The sequence below is a fragment of the Urocitellus parryii genome, chromosome 15 (genome assembly GCF_045843805.1).
Source record: "Urocitellus parryii isolate mUroPar1 chromosome 15, mUroPar1.hap1, whole genome shotgun sequence".
Classification (NCBI taxonomy): Eukaryota; Metazoa; Chordata; class Mammalia; order Rodentia; family Sciuridae; genus Urocitellus; species Urocitellus parryii.
Genome location: NC_135545.1, coordinates 31,944,022 through 31,969,903, shown reverse-complemented (window position 1 = coordinate 31,969,903; position 25,882 = coordinate 31,944,022). Strand labels below are relative to the sequence as shown.

The 25,882-nt window shown below is 40.0% G+C and overlaps 2 protein-coding genes across 2 annotated transcripts in view; both read right to left on the bottom strand.

Annotated features, from left to right (window-relative positions):
• The window catches only part of Lpcat2 (lysophosphatidylcholine acyltransferase 2), a 59,002-nt gene that overhangs the window by 11,267 nt on the left and 21,853 nt on the right, over positions 1–25,882 (bottom strand). The window contains exons 9-11 of the mRNA XM_026392279.2: positions 20,769–20,851; positions 18,111–18,236; positions 16,290–16,443 (exon numbers count right to left, since the gene is read on the bottom strand). Of these exons, the coding sequence (XP_026248064.2) occupies positions 16,290–16,443; positions 18,111–18,236; positions 20,769–20,851 (363 nt within the window). The remainder of the gene's footprint in view (positions 1–16,289; positions 16,444–18,110; positions 18,237–20,768; positions 20,852–25,882) is intronic.
• On the bottom strand, positions 3,114–3,872 carry Capns2 (calpain small subunit 2). Its single transcript, XM_026392278.2, has one exon. The coding sequence runs from the start codon at positions 3,870–3,872 to the stop codon at positions 3,114–3,116; it is 759 nt and encodes a 252-aa protein (XP_026248063.2).

Sequence of the window (25,882 nt, the reverse complement as noted above, 5' to 3'; positions counted from 1 at the left end):
TTCTTTTTATTGTGTTTTTATAACTGATATAAAATTGTGTCTGCATATAGAAATAATCAATGTTCTCAAAGTAAGTTTAAATGTTTATATAAAACAGATTTTACTAGCCAGCAGCCAACAAAAGTCTTCAAGTTGCTGAAGGTAAACTACAATTCAAAGGAATGGTATCATTAAAATACAGTAAATTCTCAGTTATCCAAAGAATCAGAGAAGAGAAGTCTGTTTACTGGGATTGAGTCTGTTTCTACCACACAGATAAGTGTGTCACCAATTTTCTTGAAATTAAATATTTTTTATTTACTTAGCACTAAAGCAAAACACTTTTAAAAAGTAATTCTGGAAGTTCTTCAAGATCAATACACATTAACATCAGTACCTTGCAGTTGCTTCCACAAATATTTTTTACGTCCCCATTCTGAGTATTTGTGCAATGCTGATAAGATTTCTGACTGAGATTGCTTTGTTAGTCAGCTTTCCAAAACACAGGCAGTGCTCCTCAAAAATATTTAAAAAGTGACCTTGAGGATGACGTAGGAAATTTAAATGTTTTTGAAAGTTTGCGGCTCTTAACCACAAAGCTCCCTGATCCTTTCCCTGCTTTATGGGGTTGAAGAATTTAGTGGATTACATCAAGACGAAGTTATTGTTTTCAAAATCACAAGGGATATTTTGAAATTGAAAGTATAAATGGTACAACTTCACGTATTTTATCACTAGTTTCAATTTACTACATTGATTAATATTATAAATTTTAAAATAATGGAATACCCCAAAGACCTGCGTCTTAGGCTATAGTAGTCTTCCATATAGAAATGGACAAATTTTTAAAACACTGTCAATTAATACTTCTTCTAACATTGAAAATATATTACTCCAAAACATAAAAGATTAAATGAAAACTAAGAAATTCAATCACTTAGGTTTGGACTGAAATTTTTAGTAGCCATGCTGGTGACTACATACAAATTTATACAAATTTTACCCAAACTTAGAAAGAACAGAAGATACACTGGGGTTACTTCAGGATGCTTTCTCATCTGCATGCTGGAGAATCATAGGCAATCCCTCAACTTGAGGAAGAGGGGAAATAACACCACCACTAATGTGAGATGATTGTCTTACCTTTTAATAAAGCAGTTACAATGATGTTTGAAGCAAAAATTTAACTACACATTGTCCTTCCCACAATCATCATGTGGGAAAATTCAATTAAAAACTTGAAATATTTTGAGTCCTTAGAAGACATCTTGGCAGCCTTTTCCTTTCCTGGCTGCTCCAGACCTGACATATTCCTGGCTTCTTCTTGAATATTAATGTGTGGTTGCTGGCAGCAGCTTCGTGCTTATATAACCACACCTGGTCTGAGTAGCTTACCAGACCAAGTTGAGTTATAAGTCCCTTGAGGAAAGTGGACGTGCTCTTTGTGCTTGGCTCAGCTCAAAATTACATGTGTGTGGTGTTTCATAAATATTAAATGATGGTGATGATGGTGAGCACCCAGGCCCAACGCCAATCTCTCTCAATTTCTCTGGGGATTTCTAATAGGCCAGTTACATCACTGCAACAGTTACAACTTTCTTCTTAATGAGTCAAAGGAGGAAAGAAGAATTTATTTTCCGACTCAGGAGGACCCTGCGAAGAAGCCTGGGATAGAGGGAATGCATTAAAAAACAGAGCAGCAGAAGGGATGGGAACCCATTCAACAGCAGCCAGGGGAGCTGAGCACTTGCTAATGCAGGCTCTCTTGCTGAGCAGGCTCACCAGGGGATCCTGGATTCTGCATTCTCCACTCTAACAGCCTGTGTCAAAGTTATAAAACCAAACTAAGGGTCATGCTCAAGAAAGGCACAATTATCTCACTTCCTGGGTGGCAGTTTGTCAGCATCCTATCTTCCTTCTCCTGGACGTAGGCAACACTGACTTTCCTGGTTGGCCTGTTTTGGCTGAGAAAGATTTGAAAACTACAGGAGACAGCATACTACAAGTAGCAGTTAGGGCTGTCAATCTTAGCTGCTCCTCAGAATCCCCAGGGGGGCTTTCAGAATATCCATCTGCATGCCCCACCTCTAAAGAGACTACTTTAAGGTATTTGGAGTGGGGCTCGGGCATTCGTATTCCTAAAGACCTCTCTAGATGAATCTAACTTTCAGCCAGGGCTGGGAACCACTGCAACATTTGTTCTCTATATTGCTTCATATTCCATTTAGCTAATTACTATTTGTTTTCTTTGTTAGTTTCCCCCGCTGCCTACAGTTTTAAGATAAGCAAAAGAATTTTCCTTGCTCTAAGGTAAGGCAAGACATGACAAGATCAACCAGGCACGCCTAACTTTGCATGATGTACATTTAAGAGTGATCATTTTGATTCATTAAGGCAACTGAAGACATTTTTGAACTATGGGCATATCCTTTTATTCCTCAATGCCCATGACTTTTTAAAAAATATATATTAAAATAACCCTAAATTGCTGTTTCTTTTACTAGAAAATAGAACTAAAGAATTCTAGAATTTTAGCATCATGTAAAAAAAAAATCTACCTTACATAAAATCCCTTAATTTCACATTTCTGAACCTGTTTCTATACAATTAAATAGGGTTCCTGGAAAGTACCTTTTATTTTTGTACATAATGAAAAGACCAGATGTGAAATTATGAGAAAAACAGATTTTAAACTTCTCTCCTTCCATTTTTAAAAGAAAATATACCTCTGGAGTGCTCTGTTAATTTATTTCAGGATTAAAAAGAATTTCATTATTAACAACAGTCACAACAAGGACAAAGTTCCAAATGGCTGGAATTCATTCGCCCAGTAAGCAACCATGCCTTAAATTCCACTCCACTAGAACTCCCCCACTACCTCCCCACTACCTACATACATCTACGATCACCTGCTATCTCCCGGGCTGATATACAAACCACTGAGCAGTTTTCATTAAAAAAATCTATTTTAATTAAGGAGCTAAGGGTAGCCCATTATCAGAAATGCGCAGGGCTCCTGAGAGGGCTCCACCAGAAGTGACAGCTGTTGGGCAGGGTCACAGCAAGCGTGGACAGAGTGGCAGGACCTTCAGCAGTCCTGTCCTTCAGGGAGCCTCCTGGCTTCTCTGCCCACTTCAGGAATACATGGTCAGCTGCAGCCATTCTTGGATGGACACCTGAATCAGGCCATCTGCATCTCTGTCCAGGGACTTGAAGGCACGGAACATGGCGTCCAGGCGGACCAGGCAGCAGATGAAGTCGTTGAAGTCCATGCCCCCGTCCTCGTCGACGTACCGGCGGACGATCATCTGGTAAAGCTGTTCGTTCAGCTGGAAGCCCGCTGCCTGCAGAGCTTCCCGCAGCTGGGAGCTCCCCAGAGACCCGGAACCGTCCCTGACGTACTGCAGGTAGACGCACTGCCACTTCTTGATGTTGTTCCACAGATACTTGAACTCCTCGAAGCCCAGCTTCCCCGTGGTGTCGCTGTCCATGACAGACACGATGCTGCGGCAGGTGTCCAGGCTAAATCTGGCGGTGTTCAGATACTTGTGCTTAGCCAGGACTTTGTTGAGAATGTTCATCAGGTCAGTGGCACCCACCTCCATGTCGGGTCCAGCCAGCTGCGCAAACTGGTGCCGAAAACGCCTCACCTCCTCGCTCTCTGAGGCTTCCACGGTGGTGAAGTGCTGCTGGGTGGGCGGCGGCGGCTCCGGGGTATACTGAGCGGCAGCAGCCTCGCTGATCAGGTTCACAAGGCCCCCCACGATCCCGCCAAGGCTTCCTCCTCCTCCTCCTCCTCCTCCTCTTCTCTGGACACCTCCTCCAATGAGACCTCCAAGAGCTTCTCCAAGACCTCGATCGGCCCCTTCCAACAAGGCCTTTGCAAGAAACATGCTTTCAATTCAACAAGCAAAAGTGTAAAAATTTCAGCAGCTTTTATCTCCTCTACCTGGGAGACAGTATAGGGAGAGCAGGGGTGGAGCGCAGGTAGCTCAGGTGTGGGAGAACTGGCTTTTCAGACCTGCTCCACAGCACCACGCCTCCCCAAGGGAAGTCTCATCTCCACCTGAAGTTGCCTGATGCCACCAGGTCCTAGCACCTGCCATACTTTTAGAGGGTCTCAATAAAATTGTTTTTGACTCTTCCAGATAAATATTGATACATTATAGTATTGCCACACGAGAGTATTTTACAGGGAAAATGTAAAACTATACATTTCTACCTGCCATTGCTTTCTGAGTTCTTTTTCTCAGCACCTGAAAGGCGGCATGCATTTTCCCAGGAGGAGAAGGTAAAGGACTCAAAGAAATCATCAATTTCTTTTTCTAAGGGATATTTGTTATAAGGGGAGTGTCAAAGAATTATTGAGCATTGGAAAGATACTTACCAACACCCTGACTAGAGCAAAGATTTTCAAAGTCCAATGTTCTTAAGAAAAACCTGGAAGAGGGTTTTTAAAATGCCAGGTGCCCAGGTCCCACCCTCAGACATTCTGATTCTGGAGCCCTGCTTGGGCGGGGTCCATGATTATTTGGGGATATTTAAAAAGTATATCATTTATACAGAAAAACATACAAACTGTAACTGTACGGCTCAAAGAGTTCCATTGACGGTACATATCTGTGTCACAGCACCCAGATCCAGAAATGAACCTCACCAGCACCCCAGAAAAAGCTTCTTTCTTCAAAACTTCTTTCTTCTTATTCACCTCTGCCAAGGTAACTGATATCCTGACATCTAGCACCATAAATTAATTTTTGCATCTTAATGAAATAATATAGTATATACTTTTCATCTTCAATTCACTCCTCCTCTCATCCTAATTCTACCTCCTGTCTCTATGAATTTGACTACTCTGTATGGCTTATAAAAGTGGAAGTATGTAGCATCTGTGTCCTCTTTGTGACAGGTTTACTCCACTTAATGTCTCTGATGCTCACCCATGCTGTAGTATGTCTCAGGATGTCATTCCTTCCTGGGGATGAACGATATCCCATTGTGTGAACTTGCCAAGCTCTGTCTTTCCATTCATCCGCTGGTGGACACGTGGGCTGCTTCCCTCTTTTGGCTATGGTGAAGAATGCAACTAAGAACATGGGTGTACGAACACCTGTTTAAGTCCCCAATGTCAATTCTTTTGGGTATGTGCCTAGAAGTGGAGTTGCTAGAGGATATGATAATTCTATTTTTATCATTCTGGGGAACTCCCATACTATTTCCCACGTTGGCTGCAACATTCTGTCTCCCCCCAGAAGCTTGATGTTGAACATCTTTTCTCCTGCTTACTAGACATTCGTTTTATCTTCTTTGGAGAAATGTCTATTCAAATCCTTCGAACATTTTTAAATTTTTTTCTTTGAATTATTATTATTGTTGAATTATAAAAATTCTTTAATATTGTGGGTACTGATTTCTGATCAAATATATGATTTATAAATATTTTCTCCCATTCTGTGGGTTACCTTTCTGCTCTGTTGTTCTTAGATGCGTAAAAGTTTTAAATTTTGATGTGGCCTTTTGTTGTCTGTGCTGTTGTTGGTAATATATCCAAAAATCATTGAGAAATCCAGGGTCATGAAACTTTTACCATCTGTTTTCATCTAAGAGATTTATGGTGTCAGTTCTTTTGATTCATTTTGGGTTAATCCGTGTAACAGTGTGTTTTAGTCAGTTTTTGTGTGTGTGTGTGTGTGTTGTTGTTGTTATTGCTGTGACCAAAAGACCTCACAAAAACAATGTAGAGGAGGAAAAGTTGACTTTGGCTCACGGTTTCTGAGGTCTCAGTCCTTAAATAGCTGACTCCATTGCTCTGGGCCCCAGGTGAAGCAAAACATCAGGTAGAGGGCATGGAGGAGAAGAGCAATTCTAGACATGGCAACCAGGAAGCAGAGAGAGCTCTGCTCATCAGGGACAAGATAAAGCCCTAAGGGCACTTCCCTAATGATACACTTCTCCAACCACGCCCCACCTGCCTGCATTACTGACCACTAATTATTATCATTGGATTAATACACTGATCAGATTAAGGCTCTCACAACCTATTCATTTCACCTCTAAACTTTCTTGCATTTTCTCACACATGAGTTTTTTGGGGATGCCTCATATCTAAACCATAATGTGGTATAAGGTAACTTCATTATTTTGCACATGGATACAGTTGTTGAAGCTCCATTTGTTGAAGACTGTCCTTTCCGCATTGAACAGTTTTTGTACCCTTGTTGAAAATCACTCTATCACATATACAAGGGTTTATTTCTGGGATTTCTATTCTATGTTATTGGTTTATATGTCTCTCCTTATGCTTGGACTATTTTGATTACTATAGATTTGTAGTAATATAGTTTTGATATCAGGAACTGTGAGACCTCCAACCTTGTTCTTCTTTTCAAGATTGTTTTGGTTATTTCTAGATAACTTGAGCTGTAATATGCATTTTATAATTGGTTTTTCTATTTATTTTTCTTTAAGCGCTTCTCCTCCTGTTTCTCCAGTTTCCTGCCTGAACCACTGCTTTCTTCATGACGTCCAGATTCTTCCGTGGAATCTCTCCAGTCTCACAGAAGGACAGCGCTGCTCCTCCACTTGTCCTTGAAGCTTCTCCCCCAATACACTCATGGGAACATAGAGAAACACTCGATCTGTGAGGTGATACTGCATTTGTTTTCCAGGTACAGGAGATACAGCCTTTGTTCCCGGCAGCTGCTGGGCCAATGAAGGTGGAGTGGAAAAGGAGTCCCTATTTTGGTGTGTTACTCCTGGGCTCTGGAAATTGGTCCCTTTGCTGGGCCCTGGGAATCACTCAGACACCAGGACTGTGGTTTTTCTATTTCTGTCAAAAAAAAAAAATCATTGCTGGAATTCTGTTTGGGTAATACTGGCATCTTAAAATATTAAGTCTTCTAACTCATGAACATGAAACGTCTTCCCATTTATTTGTCTTTAATTTCTTTTAGCAATGCTTTGTAGTTCTCAGTGTACAGGTCTTTTAACTTCTTAGGTTTATTCCTAAATATTTTATTGTTTTTGATGTTACAATAATGAAATTGTTTTCTTAATTTCCTTCTCATATTGTTCATTGTTAGTGTATAGAAATGCAACTGTTTTTATGTAGTGATTTTATATCCTGCAACTTTGCTAATTCATTTCTCAGCTCTAACTTTTGTGTGGAATCTATGAGGTTTCTTCAAATACAATCATGCCACCTGTGAACATGGATAATTTTGCTTCCTCCTTTCTAATTCACATGGCTTTTATTCCTTTTCCTTGTCTAATTGTGTTGGCTATGATTTCTACACTATCTTGAATAGAAAAGGAGAAAGTGGATTTAGTAGTCTTGTTCCTTGTCTCAGAAGAAATACTTTTGATCTTTCTCATGCTGAGTCTGACATTGTCTGTGGGATTTTCATATATGGCATTTATTATGTTGAGGAACATTTTTTTCTATTCCTAATATGTTGAGTATTTTTATACTGAAAGGTATGGGATCCTGTCAAATGAGTTTTCTGCATCAGTGAGAAGATAACGTAACAATGTGATTTCCCCCACTTCCTTCTCATAATGTTACGTATTACATGGGTTGATCTTTACATATTGAACCATTCTTGCATTCTAAGAGTAAATCCTACTTAATCATGGCGTACAATTCTTTTAATATGTTACTGATTCTGTCTGCCAGTATTTTGTTGAGGATTTTTTATATCAATAGTCATATGGAACACTGGTCTATAGTTTTCTTGTAGTATCTTTCTAGACTACGTTATCAGGGTAATGCTGGCCTCACAGAATGAGTGAAGGGATCTGGCCCCTAGCTTTTCTTTTGGGGGAAGTTTTTGACTACTGATTCAGTATCCTTTCTAGTTTTACAGGTCTTTTCAGACTTTTTTTTTTTCCTTCAGGTTTCGGTCATACTAGATTGTGTACTTCTAGGAATTTGTCAGTCTCATCTAAGTTATCCAATTTGGTAGCATATAGTTGTTCACAGCACTTGCTTATAATCCTTTTTATTTCTATAAAAATTGATATTATGTTTCCTCTTCTATTTCTGATTTTTTGGCTTGCTTCCATACTTGGATGCTTTCTTCAACATTACATGTGAGATTTGATTTTCTATTTTTAATTAGCATCTTCAGAAGTCAGTCTGTAACAGAAAATCCCATGCATACTTTGAGAAACCCTAACTTTGATATTAGGTAGAGTCAGAGTTCTAGTCTTCCAAGTATTCAAAAATTGTATTCGTGAAATCACGAACTTACAGACTAAACTATTGTAGCACTTTGGGTCTTAATTTCAAGTCTGCAAAATGATGATAATAGCATCTCCCCTGCTTACTTCAAAGTAATTCAAAAGAGACTTTTACATATCTATGAATATGTCACAGTGAAACCCCAACATTCTCTATAAGTACTATGCACCAATAAAAAAAATTAAATCTGATTTATTATATCAGGTCTTAGATCCAGTGCTTAGGATACAAATGCAAATACAACAGCATTTCTGTGCTCAAGGACCACGTAGATCCACAGGGACTAGTTGTAGTTATAAGCTGATGACCATGTTCACATTTCTACTATTAATACTAATCTCCTACATTTGTATAAAATATGTTTTGGTATCTAGGTTTCATAAAATTCCTCTTAAAATCATAAAAGTATTCCAGATGAGAAAAAAAGAAAACAGAAAAGTTAAGCAAGTATACATTTTCAAGATCATTCGTCTAATGCATTGTAAATTAATTTTTAAGCCATACAGTGCTAGAACTGAGTAATGATGAGTCCTGCTATTATTTGGGAAAGAATAGTAGCTAGGGGACATTGCTATCTTTAGGACATGGGAGAATATCATGCCTCCTTCTGGTATAGCCCGTGGTTTAAATAAAACTCTCCAATGACTAGTTTTATTTTTCATGGGTACAATGAAATGAACTCTGTGAACACCAACAGACAAATGTCTTCCTTAACCACAAAGAAAAGTACCACAAAAAGACTGCCTGGCTTTTAGGATTCACAGAGGCCATCTGGCCTCGGACGGATTTAAATGCATGCACAGAAGCTTCCCTCAGAGGAAACTGAATGGGCTTTGTTTTGTAATATTGCAAATTAACTTGATAGCATCCACTATCATACAATGTGCTTCCTTATGCCCACCTGAAGTGGGTTTTTTTTGCTACAATTTAAATTCAGTCCCTCTTATTTATTTTCTGTGAAGAAGGAGGACATTTGGTTAACAGTTTCTCATAAGCCATCAGAGAATAAAAGTCAGGTATTAGATTAACAAGCTTTTTCTTCTCTGGACTATCTAATCCCCTAAGGCTATTTATTAGAACATTAATAACAACCAGAGTTCCATCTTGGAGGGAACTCTACGGATCATCCTTGGAGAAAAAGGGTACAAGAAGAGACCACACCTAATGGAGAATTTCACGCAAATTTGTGAAGGAAGAGTTATTGAACTTTAAACAATGACGTGAATGTTATCAAGGACATTATTCACAGTAGCCTAAAGTGGAGACAACCTGAGTGTCTACCAACTGTCCAATGGATAAACAAAACAGAACACATCCATATCAAGGGATACTATTCAGCAATAAATTAGAATGAATTCTTGATACATGTTACATAGATGAACCTCAAACATTATGCTAAGTGAAAGAGGGGCTATAGCTCAGTGGTAGAGCTTACCTAGCATGTACAAAGCCCTGGTTCAATTCTCAGTACCATAAAAGAGAAAAATAAATAAATGGAAAGAAAAAAACAAACCCAAGACACCATATATTGTAAGATCTCATTTACATGAAATAGCCAGGAAAGAAAGGCAAGATTATAGAAAGATAGATTATAGAAATTAATAAAAAGTAGATTAATGGTTGCCTACGGCTGGAAGATAAGTAGTTGACAGGAATTTACAGTTAATGCCACAAGGAGTCATACTGAGTTGATGAAAATGTTCTAACACTGATCGTTGGTGATAGCTACACAACTTGGTAAACGCATTTTTTAAAAAATCATTGCATTATATACTTGAAGTAAGGAAATTCTATGGTATGTAAAATATGCTTCGAGGAAGTTTTGTTTTAAGTCAATGCTAACAGCATACATCCCCCTTCCTGGGCTAGCAAATGAAGAGGATGAGCACTGTGCTCCCAAGGCTCCTCTAGCTCTCGAGTTCTACGAGTCTAGATTTCCAGCGACAGCAGTGGCCTTCTCTTACATTCAGTTAAGGGTCCTTTTGGTCCCCGAGCCTTTCCAGGCTACATATCAACTTAATCATTCTGAACCTTGAGTCTGGTTCCATCAATTTTGAAGACAAGCGTATTTACCCTTATTCCCACTTTGACACACTGACTGTTTTTCCAAAGAATTCCTGATCTCAACCCATCAAGTAGGTGGCTCCTTCAAACAGTTCCAAGAAGGGAGAAAAGAACCTGGTTTAGACTAACAGAAGGACCTACGACTCTGAGTTTGGGTCAAACCTCTCGATCAAGTGGGAATTTCACCTCCCTGCAATGTGATCAAGACCAGACTCTCCTAATTTGTTGATAAGAATGTCACATTGGATGAAATCAAAAGCCTTTCTAGAATCCATATAGATAATATCTATTTTTCCCTTATCATTTTGGACTGTCACTTTGTCATCAGAGGAAATTAGATGGGTCTGACGCAACCCATTCTTTACAGAGCTCTGTTCTTTACTTCCTTAAGGTCTTGAGGGAGGCCAATCATTGATCATCTGCTTTAGTTCAAAAGTCAAGATTGAGTTTTTTGCAGACTCCTTCACTTCCTCTGTTCATCTCCCTGCTATACAGGCATTGAAAAGACAAAAGTAAAGTACACGATTCTCAGGTCTAAACACATATTTCTAGTACAACAGCCCTCAGACAGAGAAAATAGAGTGATGGGCTGATGGCAGTCAAGTCAACCTGAGAACTGAAGAGAAAAGGGCTCAGATATATAGAATGACTTGGCTTTCAGGATGACTGAATAGAAAAGTTCACCTGTTCCACCCAGAAAATCATAGCCTTTACTAAAACAAATTATATAATATGAATTAGAGTGGGTTTCACAATGCAAGTCCTGGCAAACTGAGATCAGAATCAAGATGCGTTCTCATGTGAACTATTTAATACTGTATAACTTATCAAATCTGAACTGCAAATTTAAATGATAGAGATTTTACAGTTTATTTTCAATCACTAAAGCCACCTAGGTATCCTGCCCCAACTTTCAGCATGAGAAAAAAACCTGTAGGAGACAACACCCTCCCTCCCGAACAGGAAGGGGCAGAGGGGACGCCTGTTATTACTGGCACTCCAGACTGACACTTGAACTGATACCAAGAACAGGACAGGCAGGAAGAACTTGGGATAAAGAAACATTCATTCCACATAATGAAACAGTAACAAAAGATTTACAGAAGTTTACAATAGCCCCAAAGCCTGGGTTGCCAAAGTGCTAAAGTAGACACAAACTTTTCCTGTCTAATATATAAGCAAAGCACACTGCAATGCCAGAAGCAGCGAGCGAGTATGTACTAGCTAGCAGAAACAAGAAACCTCATGGCACTGGTCCAACTGTTTTTACAGAATGGCAATAATAACCGTCTAAATTTTACTAGGCAACGTTCTATTATATCCTAAGAGGACTGGAAAAAACAAGGGACAGTGGCTCAGACTACAGCTGAGGAACTGAAAATGGATCTTCCCCCTTCTTTTCCTCTCATTTGTGAAGATGAAGGATATACCACTAGTTAGAGTTGTGGGAGGATATTAACAAGAGGAACACAGATTAGTCCAGATTAAGATTCCCAGTGATCTGCTTTCAATCCAATGTGAGGATCCCACAGGTTAACAGTGGTCACTGTAAGAACGGACTGGCATCCTTCAATCCATTCCTTAAACCTGCCAGCATGCTTTGTTTGCATTGGCTTAGGTGATACTCAGGGATCAGCAAATTACAGCTGTTGGCCAGATCCAGACTGGTGCCATTTTTGGAGATAAAGTTTTACTGGGGTGCAGTTATGCCCATTTGTCTGTGCACTGTTTATGGCCGCCTTCATACCTCAGTGGCAGAGATGAATATCTGCAACAGAGACCTTATGGCCTGCAGAGTCAAAAATATTTTGCTTCCAAAATACTTAGCTGACTCTGGAATATAGCTTGAAATATAGGTTGTGAGCAGGGAGCATGCACGCTGTTGTGGCATGGTGTCAGGTGGAACATCAAGCTGGACACATCCTGAGATGGAGGGTGGAAGGCGTGCTAGTAGCAAGAAGTCAGACAGCATGGTGTGTTGGCAAACTCACAACACAATTACGTTCTCACTGAAATATTTGAGGGCTATCTCATAGTACACGAGATGCTGTTGTGAGGGCAGCATACGGGTCTACTCAACTGCACAGTTTAAGAAGAACAAAATGAATGACACAGACACTTTTATAACTGTTAAAATGACTGCTTTGTAATTGCTTCTCATTTAGACTGTATTATTTCTTAATCTCATTAAATGCTTTTAAGTCCCGTCCTCGAGTGTGCTAGCAAAATATGTGGTACTTAATTTGAATTAGGAATATGAAGACACTGAGAGAAGGTGGTGATTTTAAACCATTTTCCAGTCCTCAACTCTGACGAATCCCTAATTAGCCTCTGATCTGGAGTGTTCAATACATATTCATGAAGATAAAGATGCTAACTTGAACCTAAAGATAAAAAGATTTGTTTTTTGTTTTGTTTGTTTTGTTTTCCAAAGAGATTGAATCTTTCTAAGGAAACTATCCCAAACTAGTAAACTCTGCTCTGCTTTGGATCATGAATGCCATATTTTTGTTGGACCTTCAAACGGTCTGTCACCAAATATTTGGGATTCTAAAGAACATGCTAGAAGGATCTAATAACATATTTTTAAGGACAAACTAAGGCAGAAACCATTTTGAAGTTTTTGTAGACTAGCCAAGAACACAGTGAGAAGAGTGAGGGAATGATGGAGAGAGAACCAGATCCCTTCTCCATCCCCCAAATATGAACCACACCTGTAACAGACTTGGGAAAGACTGAGAAAGGAAAATAAAGAGGTGGGGGGAGTGGAGAGGAAGGCGATATAATGGGAAGGGGGTGAGGGAGGGGCTTTGGGAGTTTGGCACTGCAAGAAGTTACAGCTGCTGGAGAGCGACAGGAACTCGGCCCTGTCTCTCCTGGACCCCAGCCCTGGTAAGCACTGAATGCAGCCAGATAGGCTACTCCTACAGAAACCACCACGGAGCGCCCCAGCCTCCTTGCTCTTCCCATCGAATGTTCCTCAGCGAGGTCCCTTTAACAGACTGAACAAAGGAGACAGGTGGAAGCAGGTATGTGCCCAAGGCGTGGCAACACTGCATAGCTCAGCTTCTCAAAACAGAGAGAACTTCACAGGCACAGACATGCAGGTGTGCGAAACAGGGGGAGCGGGAGGGAGAAACAAGAGCCTGAGTCATTATTCTCCCTGATCTTCCAGTAGGTTGAAGATCCACAAGAAAAGCATTTTCTAGACCAGCTTAAGGTTCATCTCTGGGGCTACATCACATCATTTAAAGAAGTGAAGAAAAATCAGTTATAGGGCCGGGGATGTGGCTCAAGCGGTATCGCGCTCGCCTGGCATGCGTGCGGCCCGGGTTCGATCCTCAGCACCACATACCAACAAAGATGTTGTGTCCGCCGAGAACTAAAAAATAAATATTAAAAAATTCTCTCTCTCTTTAAAAAATATAATAAAAAAGAAAACTCAGTTATAAATGGTATCAGAGCCTACGGAAGCAGCCACAGAGAAGCACGACTGACCAGTGGGCTACACTGCTCAAGGGTCTCCAAGCGCCTGGGTCAGCTGACTGCTCCAGTTCAAAGTGAGCCAATGTTTTAATGCTCGCTTTGTGCCCCTCCCCACTCCCAGATCTTCCTAAAATTAACAGTGCCATAGAAACAGTGGGGCTGTTGATAGGTTATCATCCACCATCAGGAGTCAGAACTAGTGTCCTAACAATTCTGTGACTGCAAACTATGATAGTTTGACACCTCGAGGACAGGGCAACCTCTACAGATACTGTGTTTAATGTCGATTTTAAATCCCAGTGAGCACAGTGTCTAAGATGTGCTATAAACTCCTCCTCTGTCCCTGTTTAGGGTCCCTCTCATTCCCCCCATCACCACCGTCCTGACCTTATTTGTATGTCCCTGCCATATTCCTTCCTGACACCAGATTCATACAGAGAAATGCCATTTCAAATTGCATGGGGTCTACAGCCATCATGGTAGCTGCCACATAAATCTTGTAAAAAGACAAGAAAATATACAAGGAAAAAGTATCTCTAATTTCCCAGTTTACAAAGTTAAATCCAATGATATCCTTCTCCTTTCCCCTAAATCTTCATTACTCTTTATAGTCACACTGTAGCATCGAAACATGGTCATTTCATGAGGGAGAACAAATTATTTGTATGCTGTGAGCAAGCAATGAAGTCAGGCCCACGTCCTACATTAGAAGGAGGTTGCTCAAGAGTACCACGGTAAAGAATCATTCATCTGTGAGATCACAGAATAAGTCATTAGGCACACTGGCGTACTCTATGAAACAAAAATACCCTGTCCTATCTGTCATCAAGTTATAATTTCTTTGCAAAGTACCTTTATCTGGTAGTTAATACAGGGACTTCCAGTACCAGCCAAAATGGAATAAGCCCAGTTTAGCCTCTCTCTCCCAATTACAACGAGAATCACTGAACAAAAGTACAAAAAGTAACTACCTCTGCCCAAGCCACCCCAGCAGCAGGACTGGTGAGGAAATTCAAAACTTGGAGAATAATCAGTAAGGATGTGAAACCATGGAGATCAAAGACAGGAGGACATCTTTAAATTGTTAGAAGAACGGTCAAGTTGGAATTCTACCTACAACACAAATGTCCCTTAGGAACAATTGTAAAACAGTCATATACTGAGAAGGAAAAATAAAGAGCTCATACTCCTAGATATTTACCCAAATGAAATTAAATTAAAGTCAACATTTATATAAAAACCTATACACAAACATTTAGATTATATCTGTATTCATCATTTCCCATGACTAGACACAAAGCAAATGTTCTGCAACAGAGGAACAGATAAACTATGGTACATCCATACAATGGAATATTACTCAGTAATAAAAGGGGAGAAACTATTCAGACATACAACACTCTGACTGAATCTTAAATGCATTATGCTAAGTGAAAGGAGACAGACTCAAAAGACCCTAATAGTGTATGATTCCATTTATAGGGCATCTGGAAAATGTAAAACTACAGGGACGAGAGCTAATTAGTGATCGACAAGCATTACAGGTGGGGCCAAAGCTTGTCTACAAATGAGTAGATAACTACAATGGGATTATTATTTTTTTTGGGGGGGCGGGGTATAACTGTTATGTATTTTAAACATAATGGTAGTTACCTGCCTCTATGCATTTGTTAGAACTCAGAGAATTATAACCCAAAGAGTGCATTTTACTACTGATTTTATATGCTAGAAAACAACTAAAAAGCAGGGAGTTTAAAATCTTGATATATTTTCTAGGAAATTTTTTGACAATTCAATTGCATGTACTAATTACATGTACTTAAAATTAACAAGCAGCCAAGAGTTTAACTAAAACTTTTGTTACAAAATTGAAACCTTTGTTACAAAGCATCATCCAAAAATAAAATCAATTTGATCTTCACATAGTTTTGGATAAATCCAGAAACTCTCAAGACAGAACACTATCACATGAGATTGATATGTAAATTTAGATATAAACTTTAAAATTCTTGACAATTATATAAACTTTTCCATTTCCATATTACAAATGTGGCTATATGGTCACAATATTTATTTATCACCCGGTATTTAAAATAAATAGACAATATCATAAATGTTGCACACATACATTATTATTATTGTTGTTGCTAGGAAAAATTAAATCATGTAATTAAACCACAAGCTCAGCCTTGATTCTTTTTTTTTTTTTCTTTTTTGGTACTGGGGATTGAACTCAGGGGCACAACTACTGAGCCACATCCCCAGCCCTACTTTGTATTGTATTTAGAGACAGGGTCTCACTGAGTTGCTTAGGGCCTTGCTTTTGCTGAGGCTGGCTTTGAACTCTCCTTCCTCCTGCCTCAGGCTCCCAAGCCACTGGGATTACAGGCATATGCCACCACGGCTGGTGTTCAGCTTTGACTCTTCTAACACTGGTCTAAAGTACTCTGAATACCTGCCATATTCCTCATGCTCTGTAGAAACTGGTAGAATAAAATAAGATTGAATTTTAACATACCCTGTCAAAGAGAGCAAAAAGTTGTCTCAAGACATCGGAAACAGGTAATTTTAAATACTCAGCAAATTCTTCAATTCCAATTCTTCCACCTTTTGAGGAACGTGCAATGGACGCATATTCATCCAGATGCTTACGGATGCCATCCCAATCCAATCTAAACAAGAAATAAAAAGGTTACTACTTCTTTTCAGTTGACATGGACATTTTATAGACAGTTCTAGTCATTTGACTGAGGGAAAAATATTTTATGTATTAAATATGAATCTGATACATTTTTTTCAAAGGAAATCAAATGGGAGAATCAAATGGGTATTTAAAAGTGTGTGTTGAAAAGAAATAAAACAGTGTGTTGGAGATTAAGAAAAATCAAAAAATACAAATACATGTTGTACATTAGGCAAGCATTTAGTTTTTAAAAGCATATCTGTATAACTCAAAATACACTAAATATCTGACAGAGAAAAAGTAAAGACAAACAATGGGGTGGAACAATAAATGACTTATGAGAAGAAAATCAAAAAGCAAATTTTAACCTCAACATTATTAGCACGTCAATCGTATTTACTGAGTTTTTACGAAAGGTTATAATTCTTGTTTCAAGGAAATTCCAGGATGATAATGAAATTGTATTTCAGAAAATGTTGTGAGAAGGAGATTTGGTAGACTAGAACTTCCTCAAATGTGAGAAATTCTCAGGGTGATAAAAATACTGGAAAATATACAGAAGCTTACCTCACATCCTGCCTTTGCCTTGTAGAACTCAACATGTAGCCTAATGCATATTTACAAATCCAATTTCAGTGACTGGCTACATTTATCAAATCGAGGGAACATTGTGAACATAATAACAAAACATTTTGTTATCTAGAAGGTATTTTTCTATATCTATATACATTTGCTATATCACTGTTTAAATGTTTTATTTTAATATTGAGCTTTGATATACTAACAGGTTCTGCAGCTCCTTCCTAGGGAGGATGCCAAGGTCTAGTTGTACAAATTCCTAACAGGGTCAAGAACAGGATGAATTGAACATGAGAGGGTTTGAGGGTTACACCTTTCATACCAGATAGCTCCAAGGGAAGGTTCTAAATGGTTTAAATTAGATCACAAAAATACAAATTTTTTAAAGGTGCCTTTTAAAAAAGTAATAATAACAAAGACCCAGAAGAGAAGAAAAAAGTTGACCTAGGCAAAGTATTGAATATTCAATGATGGTCAGAATTTCCATTACACAGGTCAATTTATGTTCCCCATGGGAAGTACTGACTACCATATGCCAGTACCACCTAATGATGCTGTCCTCCCTGTAAGCAGAGGGCAAGACTGAGCAACTGTTCTGAGATATTTGAGTAGAGAGGCAATTTGTCTGGATTCATGCTTACTATCTTTTGGTTTCTTCCTGGGACTGGTGAACAGATCTCCAGAAGGTTTTTTTTTCTTTTCTTTTTTTTTTTTTGCATTTGGATCCAGGGCTTCATATACGCTAGGCCAACCCTCCACCACTGAGCTGCATTCCCAGTCCTTTTTAAATATTATTTTGAGGCAGGGTCTCACTTACGTTGGCAAGGCTGGTCTCAAACTTATGATCTTCCTGCCTTTGCATCCCAAGTAACTGGGATTACAGGTGAAGCTAACTATTTTTGAAAAAACAAACCTAGGTGAACAAAATAGTCGTTAAATTTACGACCCTGGCTTTCCTGACAAACAACATCTGGTCCTAGAACTGGCATCAATAAAGGAAAAGAAAATAAGCACACAGGATTTCAGATCCCTTTTGGACACCTTTATGAAAGTACAATAATTTTAAAATGTACTTACTTTAATTTCCGGCTAATTTTAGTAAATTCCACCAACCCGGCTTCCATGGGCAATGTTAGCTGTCCTGCTGAAATCATCAATCTGCAGTCTTCATAGGTATGATCTGTCACGGGTATCCCCAGAGCTCTAGAAGCATCAAGAATAAAACTGAAATTCAATTTTTTTTAAATAGGAATGATTTTTCATCAGCTCTGAACTGTTCAACAAATAATAGCAAAAGGAAAAGTATTTACTACTTTTTAGGCCAGTAGCTGTGGCTTTCTTTGCCAAAGAGACATACTTTTCTACTTCTTTAAAGACTTAACTGGGGCCCCTAAAATGTTAGGTCTGCATGCTTCTGTCCATATAGCTGATAATTTCTGTTTTGTTGTCTTGAGTTTCACGGAAAGCAATCAGAAGACTTACGTCCAAGTTTTTCGGGAATCCTTTACTAACTGTGAACTTTCTGACAATTAACCCAAGCTTCATTTTTCTTGGCTGCACATAGGAACAATTACTATCCAGGTTTAAGGACAAAATAAGAATGCTAGTAGAGACACTGCTGGAACAGATAAACGGCATCTGTGTGCACTGGACATGGACCGTCCATCTAAACCCTCAGCATCTGTGCTTCTTCATCCTTCATAACTAGAGGTCACCTTCTTCCTGAAAGCAATCTTCTAAATTACTGAAGCAAATTGATACTAAGATGGTATTTCTTGCAGACCTCACCTCCCTTTCCTCAAAGGAAACCAGAACTCCTCTCTACCTCACCGCTGCTCAATGAGACTGAGGCTGACGGCAGTGAGGTGGATCAGAAAAGATGTGTATTAGTGAGAACTGCAAAGCACACCGAGTACAAGAAGAAAGGCTGTCCACACATGGTAATCATTTCCTGAAGCTTCTTCTTCACTAAAATTTTATCTGCAAATATTTAATGAAAATCATAGGATTATGTCTTCAATTTTACTTGACTTTGTTAAATCACTGCTAGGAAGACTGACTGACTGAATGAGTGCAATTAGAATAAAGCAGTTTTTTCTCTATACATAGTTTTTCTGGGCTGTTTTTGATTAACACATATTTTGGTGTAAGAATACTTAAAAGGAAAAATACAAATGTTAAATATTTCAGGAATTATAATAATAAACAGTACAGCATAATAATGAAAAGGTGGGGTTTGGGGAACAGGAATGTGGATGTGAGTTGCAGCCCAGGCACTACCTATGATTTGGGGTGACTGACTGTTCCCGGAGTTCACGTCCTCTCTCCCTCACGGGTGGCTGAGAGGTGACGCCAGGCAAGGGAAGGTTCCAGCACAGTGCTTGGTGACCCTCTGCCACCACCACTGCAGCCCCCCCACACCTCACCTGCTCTGCTCCTTTCCACTTGCAGATGCTCTTACCTCCTCCTTTCCTGCCCAGTCTCACAGCAAACAAAGCCAGGAGACGGGCACTTCCCACAAGGGGAAGGAACTTTGGGGAGGACTTTGTGCAGCTGATGGAGGTTTTTCTTACTCTTTAAATAAGCCCCTTATACCCTGCCTCCTCACAAATTAAGAAAAAGCTGCCTAAACAAATCCCTTCTCTACTTTGGGGCACATTTTGGGGAAGCCAAAATATCTGGTATAAATTATCTAAATTCCCTGTACTTGTTTTGTAACTTTTGGACAGAAACTGGTATGAAAACATCAGAAACAAAATACAGAAAAGCAAATTTCGTAGCTGGTTTAGAAATTAGATAAAATAAGAATTCTTAAGTACACCTAGAAACAAAAAAAATTTTTGATATACATTTGTTCTATTTTGAATATAAAATTATTATTCTGCTATAAAACATTAAGATATGTATGTGTACATATGTCAGAATTAAGATTATGTATGCATATATATTATATATATATATATATCTCAATCAGAATAATCAGGCTATAAGGCCAATTTCAGCTATATTCCGAGTTCCTGTTGAATTCTTACTAAAGAGAAAAAAATACTGCAGGTCTGTTAGCTCCAAACCTCCTACTGGTGACTGAGGGAGGTGGTGCCTGGGCAGGGGTGCACATCTGGAGGGCCAAGGCTGCCTGGGTGGTGTAGCAAAACACATGCTTTCATTACAAGACGGGGTGATTTATCTAATTAGAATACCAGCCAGCTAAAACACCCTTAAGTGCAGGAAAATATATGCCTATGTTTTACAGTCTCTAAATCCTAAATTTATAGCCATTCCTTCACAAGAGTAACCTTTTTCCTTTTCTGTGCATCTTTTCAAACCTTTGCAAACTTCCCCTTCGTGGTGCTCACAGCCCTGATGACTCTGAAACCCTCAGGGGTGGGCAGCTGCAGGAGAGCTGAGGGGAGGGGTGGGGTGCTCAGCAGGAGCTGCGAAGCCACCTCCAGGTGCTGCCTGCAGTGACGGGCCAGCTGGGGAGAATCCACCTGTGGACAGTGCCGATTGGTCTCCTCTGGCTGTGCTACCCTGGTCTTGCAGGTAAAGACTCACTTCCATTAGTTTGAGGCTGAAGCTGGGGAAAATACATACATCCCTGGGCTTACATACCAAAGTGAGCTGGAGACTGAGGCCCTCAGTGGGGGTGGGGGAGGAATTTGAAAGCTATGTTAAATGACATTTACCAATGATTTTCAAATTATTTACTGCTTGAAATCTTATACAGACACTTACTCTGCCATTAAATTGCGGACTCTATTGGCAAAAAGGACAGGATCGTTTTTTTCTGCATCACTTGGTACTTGAACAGGCATAAACTGAAAGACAAATACAACTTCCATAAAAATCCTTAGGCCTGAGACATTTCAAATGATAAGTAAATTAATTTATAAACATCAGTGAGTAAGTCAACCAATAACAGCTGCCATCCATTAAGCACCTACTGTGTGCTGGGTACTTTACATTAGGGTCTTTATATGATTAGCTCTCTCACCAATTCCCTGGGGCCAGCCATACCATTTTCATTTGATGATGAATAATGGGACTTGAAGGGGTTAAGTAATATAGCCACGGCCACAGATAAATGGCAGGGCCATGGTGTGAAAAAAAGAGAAAGTTTTGTATAAGGAGATGCCACTTCTTCCAGATTGTCCTGTTCTCAAATCTCGTTAATCATGTTGAAGATTATGGGCACTGGTGACTCAGAGATGCTTAAGCAAGACAAGACCAGGTCCCTAGTTTTGAGCAATAACTTCAGCGGTATAGAGAGGAGGCACCCAAGAAGAAGAGGAGGAGAGCAGGGGAAGGCTGGAGGCCCCCCCAGTGATCCATGCAAGGCCTGCACCCTGGAATGCGGGAAGCAGAGCACGGCTGGGTGCAAGGCACCTTTTTTTTTTTTATATTCCATATACATTTTGAATCTTTTTATTACAGTTGACTTGTTTTATGAAATATTTTAAGTATAGAAAAGCAGATGGCAACAGACCTTTACAGATAAAACTAAAGTTCCCTATTTATTATTTTCTTCTTTTTTTTCCATATTTGTATTGGTGTATTATAATGGTATATAATGATGCAATTCATTATGCACACTATAGAACAATATAAGATCAACCGTCGAGGACTTACAGAAGCACATGCTATATGTCATTTTACTTTTCAAATTCATTTTACTAATTTGTCCAAAGGAGAGGGGCACGGTGCACAGAGAGCCCTCCGCCGCCCTCTGCTCTGTGGGCCTGGAACAGTCCTGTAGTCTTCCAGGGCCTCAGGCCCCTCCCCCGTCAGTGAGACTCTCTGACCAGATGATCTAAGGTCCTTTCCTTAGCTTTCAACAGACCATCCAGTTATTGTTCAAGGTGGAAAAATAAACTAAGCCACCAGAGGTCCCCCTATCACTTAAGTATCCAGAACAACAAACTCAACGAATAAACGGGACAAAAAATCCCCCCCCCATCCTGATAGTGAACATTTTTCTATTTGCTTTAGTAGGAAGCTCAAGGAAGGAGAAAGTTGGTTGAAAATCAATGCTCATAAAATCTCCTGCAAAACGGTATAAGGAAGAAAGTTTTCAATGCCAAATAATTCTTCATTTTTTAAAAAAGCCAAGTGACTATTTATAATGTACTTGATTTATAGGTCATAAAAGCACACACTGAAAACCCTGAAAAATAAATGGCTGCTACACTGTTAACCCAACACCATACTGCGAACTGCGGGTTTGGTTTCTATGCGTGCAGGCAATATTTTCCATAAAATGATTTTTAATTACTCTCATATTGGCAAGGTATTTTATTTTTTGAGGAAATACATTCCAACTGGAGTATAAAATAACTAAAAGCCTGGGTTGGACCCTCTTGGGCCCTGAGGGCACCATGCCTCCTGAGAAGCAATTCAGTGGCAATTCTTATAAAGAGTCCCCTCTCCTAGGATAAAATCTGGCCCTCCAGACTACATTTCCATTTTGTACCAAGTCATTCAAGATTCATAGAGTGAACACACACCCCTTATTTGGAGAGGAAGATTAGCCAAAAAGAGGGGAACCTTATTGCTGCTACCTGGTATGGCCCTTAGTGCACAGTTAAATAAGTACCCCAGGACTGCGGGACCCCAACTTTCCCTTCCTCCTCCATCTTCTCTCATCATGCTCAGTACTCACACTGATGGCCCATGGGACATCTTATCACAGAGTCACTTCATCTAGCACTTTTCTCAATTCCACCTCAGCCATGGAAGCAAACGAGACCCTCACCTCTTCCCCAGTCAGCGTCCCCATGGGCCACGAGCACTGCTTCTCCCCTCATCTGGTCCCGCACAGACTGCGACAATGTCATGGTCACACCAGGCCCTACTCACCCCTCCTTACCCGCCCCCTCTGGCAACATCTGCCTGGGCATGGGAGTCAGGCACTTCCTAGAGCCTCTCTGTCACCTGGACACGCTCACTTCTGCCCACCTACAGAGACCACCGCAGACCCCCTGGATCCCGCCTCTCCCTCCTGTTAGAGACGGGGGAGGGAAGCTAAAGGAGGTCACACCTGCTGCTGCTGCTGCCTCTCAGGTTGCAATCCCACCTTGACCTCACCCTCCCTGGCCAGCAGCAGGCCACTTCCGCCTTCTGAAAGACGATGGTCTCTGGGAACTTCTATTCCCTTTGCTACTGCACCTGAGACGGCTCCCCCGCCCCCACACCCCCGTAACTGTACCACCCTTCCCAAGTGAGGACCAGACTAGCTGACACATTTCCCACAGTAACACCCCTAGATCATGCTTTTGGCCCCATAGTCCCCCACCTCCTCTTGGGCCTTAAACAGCACAAGATATTTACAGCTCCCACTAACCAGAGCCAGGCCTGGACATCAGTGCTCAGAAAACTCGTTTATTCAGTGTGTCTTGACCACATCAAGCACATTCCTCTCTGCTAAATAAAGGACGAGCGGGAACAGGCAGACCGATGAGCGATGACACTGTTCAATCTTTTCTTTTTTCTTCTATTAGAAAAGAATTTAGATCAATCTTAACAAATGTGTGGTTCTAATTCTTCCTGTGATTTTTCTTTAAGTCTTCAAAGACAGAAAATGCAAAAGAAGGAAGATATTTATGAATAATTTGATGCTTCTTCCCCCAAAGAAGAGAGAGATCCATCCAGATGAGAAGGGAAATAAAAGCTAACAGGCACTGAACACTTGCCACACGCAGCACATAAGAAACCTTATTAAGTCCCCACACCCTACAGAAAGATGCTCCTGTAACCACGGTCCAGAGAGAACACAGGCTCAGGGAGGTTGAAGTAATTTTCTTGAACACAAAACAGGCAGGCAATAACAGAACCGGAACAGAACTGCCAGCTAATAAATACTCTATTTACAATGCTCCATTCTCTACTAGTATTCATGCATTTTAACCAAGTGCAGAAGAAATTAGCTTGGTTAGAACAGTATTATTGGGGTGGGGAAGGTGGCAGGAAGTGTGCAGTTGTAAGATGGAAGTTGTCTAAAAGGTTTATTTTAGATTCAAAATTACAAATAATTTTTAGTATATCTGGTTATTTTGATAAGTCTACAGCAACCCAGTGACTCACCCAGATTTCTACTCCTGTGAGCTCTACTCAAGTGCCTCATAGAGATGTAACTTTTTAAGGAAATCTTTGATACTGTATTTTTATTGCACCTTTTCTGTGTTTAGATTTGCAAGTACTTAGCACTGTTAAACCACCCACTGTGTTCAGCAAAGGAACATGCAACACAAGTCTGTGGTGAGCATGCACCAGCCAATATATTCCCCATCTCTCAGGAGTGTAGTAGGCTCCCATCTAGGTCTGTGCAAGTGCACTCTATGATGTTTGCACGTGGACAAAACCGCCCAACAACACCTTCCTCAGAGTGTGTCCTCATTGTTGAGGGAGAGACACAACTGTTTTGACCTTCCTTATGTAACTGGCTCTTTGAAGACTAAAAAAGTGACATATAGGGCTGGGAATGTGTCTCAGAGGTAGGATGCTTGCCTAGCATGCCCAAGGCCCTGGGTTCAATCTCAGCACTATACTCTTACACAAAAATAAATAAAATAAACAGCTGGACACAGTGGCACATGCCTATAATCCCGCAGCTCAGGAGGCTGAGGCAGGGGGATCTCGAGTTCAAAGCCAGATTAAGCAACTCAGTGAGACCCTGTCTCTAAATAAAATACAAAATAGGGCTGGGTGTGTGGATCAGTGGTTGAATGCCTTTGAGTTTAATCCCTTATACCCCAAAAAATAAAAAATAAAATAAAATAAATAGAAAAAGGAAAAAAGTGAGTTATCTGTATAGGTGCTGACCATAACACTCATTATTAACTACAGTCCTTTCCTAAATCAGATATGCTTTTCAAATGAGAAAAGAATTCCTTTGTAATACTGAAGGCAATGAATTGCTCAGCAGGATTTTAGGCCTAATGCCAGCCACTATAAGCCCACTAAGAGCTTTGTAAAGGAATTTTGCAAAGCCAAATATGTCTACATGCTGACAGATAAATCATTTTAATGCATGTGTAATACACTGAGTGGCTTCTAACATACTTTGAATGCATCCTGAGATACAGCCCATAAGGAAGTCAAGCTTGCATTCAGAAACTGGCTGGTGGCCCCACGGTCTGACTTACCACCAACCCTCTCTTGTCAAGTCCTCTAGGAGGCTCTTAATTTCTGCCATATTTTGCAATGCTTCTTGCTGGCTAACTTATTCCCAATGCCCTGATAAACACTTGGCTTACAGGCACAGAGAACACACGTGGCCGAGAGGTGGCTGCTTGATGAGGTGATCACTTTTCCACTTTGCAATGTCACTATTCAAAGGGTAATTTTCAGTGAATCATTTCACAGTCCTCATTGCTCAAGGATGCCCAGGACGGTTCCACAGAGCATGAGGTTTGGAACTTACCTTTTTAATATCCAAGAGTCAATAAAATAATATCTTTTCCAAAAAAAAAAAATCTCTCTGTTAGTGAAGCAGAGAGGGATGGAGAAAAGGATAAGAAAATTCCCTGTCTATTATATTCACTAGATTTCAAACAAGTGAAGAGTTTGGTAATCATCATTCCTGACTAGAGACGTGTGAAACTAAAGGACACGGCCGTCGATATTCTGAGATGTCCTGTGACTCACAAAATTAAGAGTGACTAGAAGAGCTCTTTAATAATCCTCTCAAAGTTCACTGTACAAGCCACAAACCTAAGACTATCTTCTGGAGTATATACACCTTGAATTAGATTTATCTAGTATTCAAGAAGTTCTAAGTGTGTGTCTAAAACAGTAACAAGGATTTCAGTCACTTTTAAAGTAAAAGAGAAAAGAGGGGAGCACTCCCAACC

Coding starts and splice junctions, on each gene's coding strand:
- Capns2 (XM_026392278.2), bottom strand. CDS start 3,872: ATGTTTCTTGCAAAGGCCTTGTTGGAAGGGGCCGATCGAGGTCTTGGA.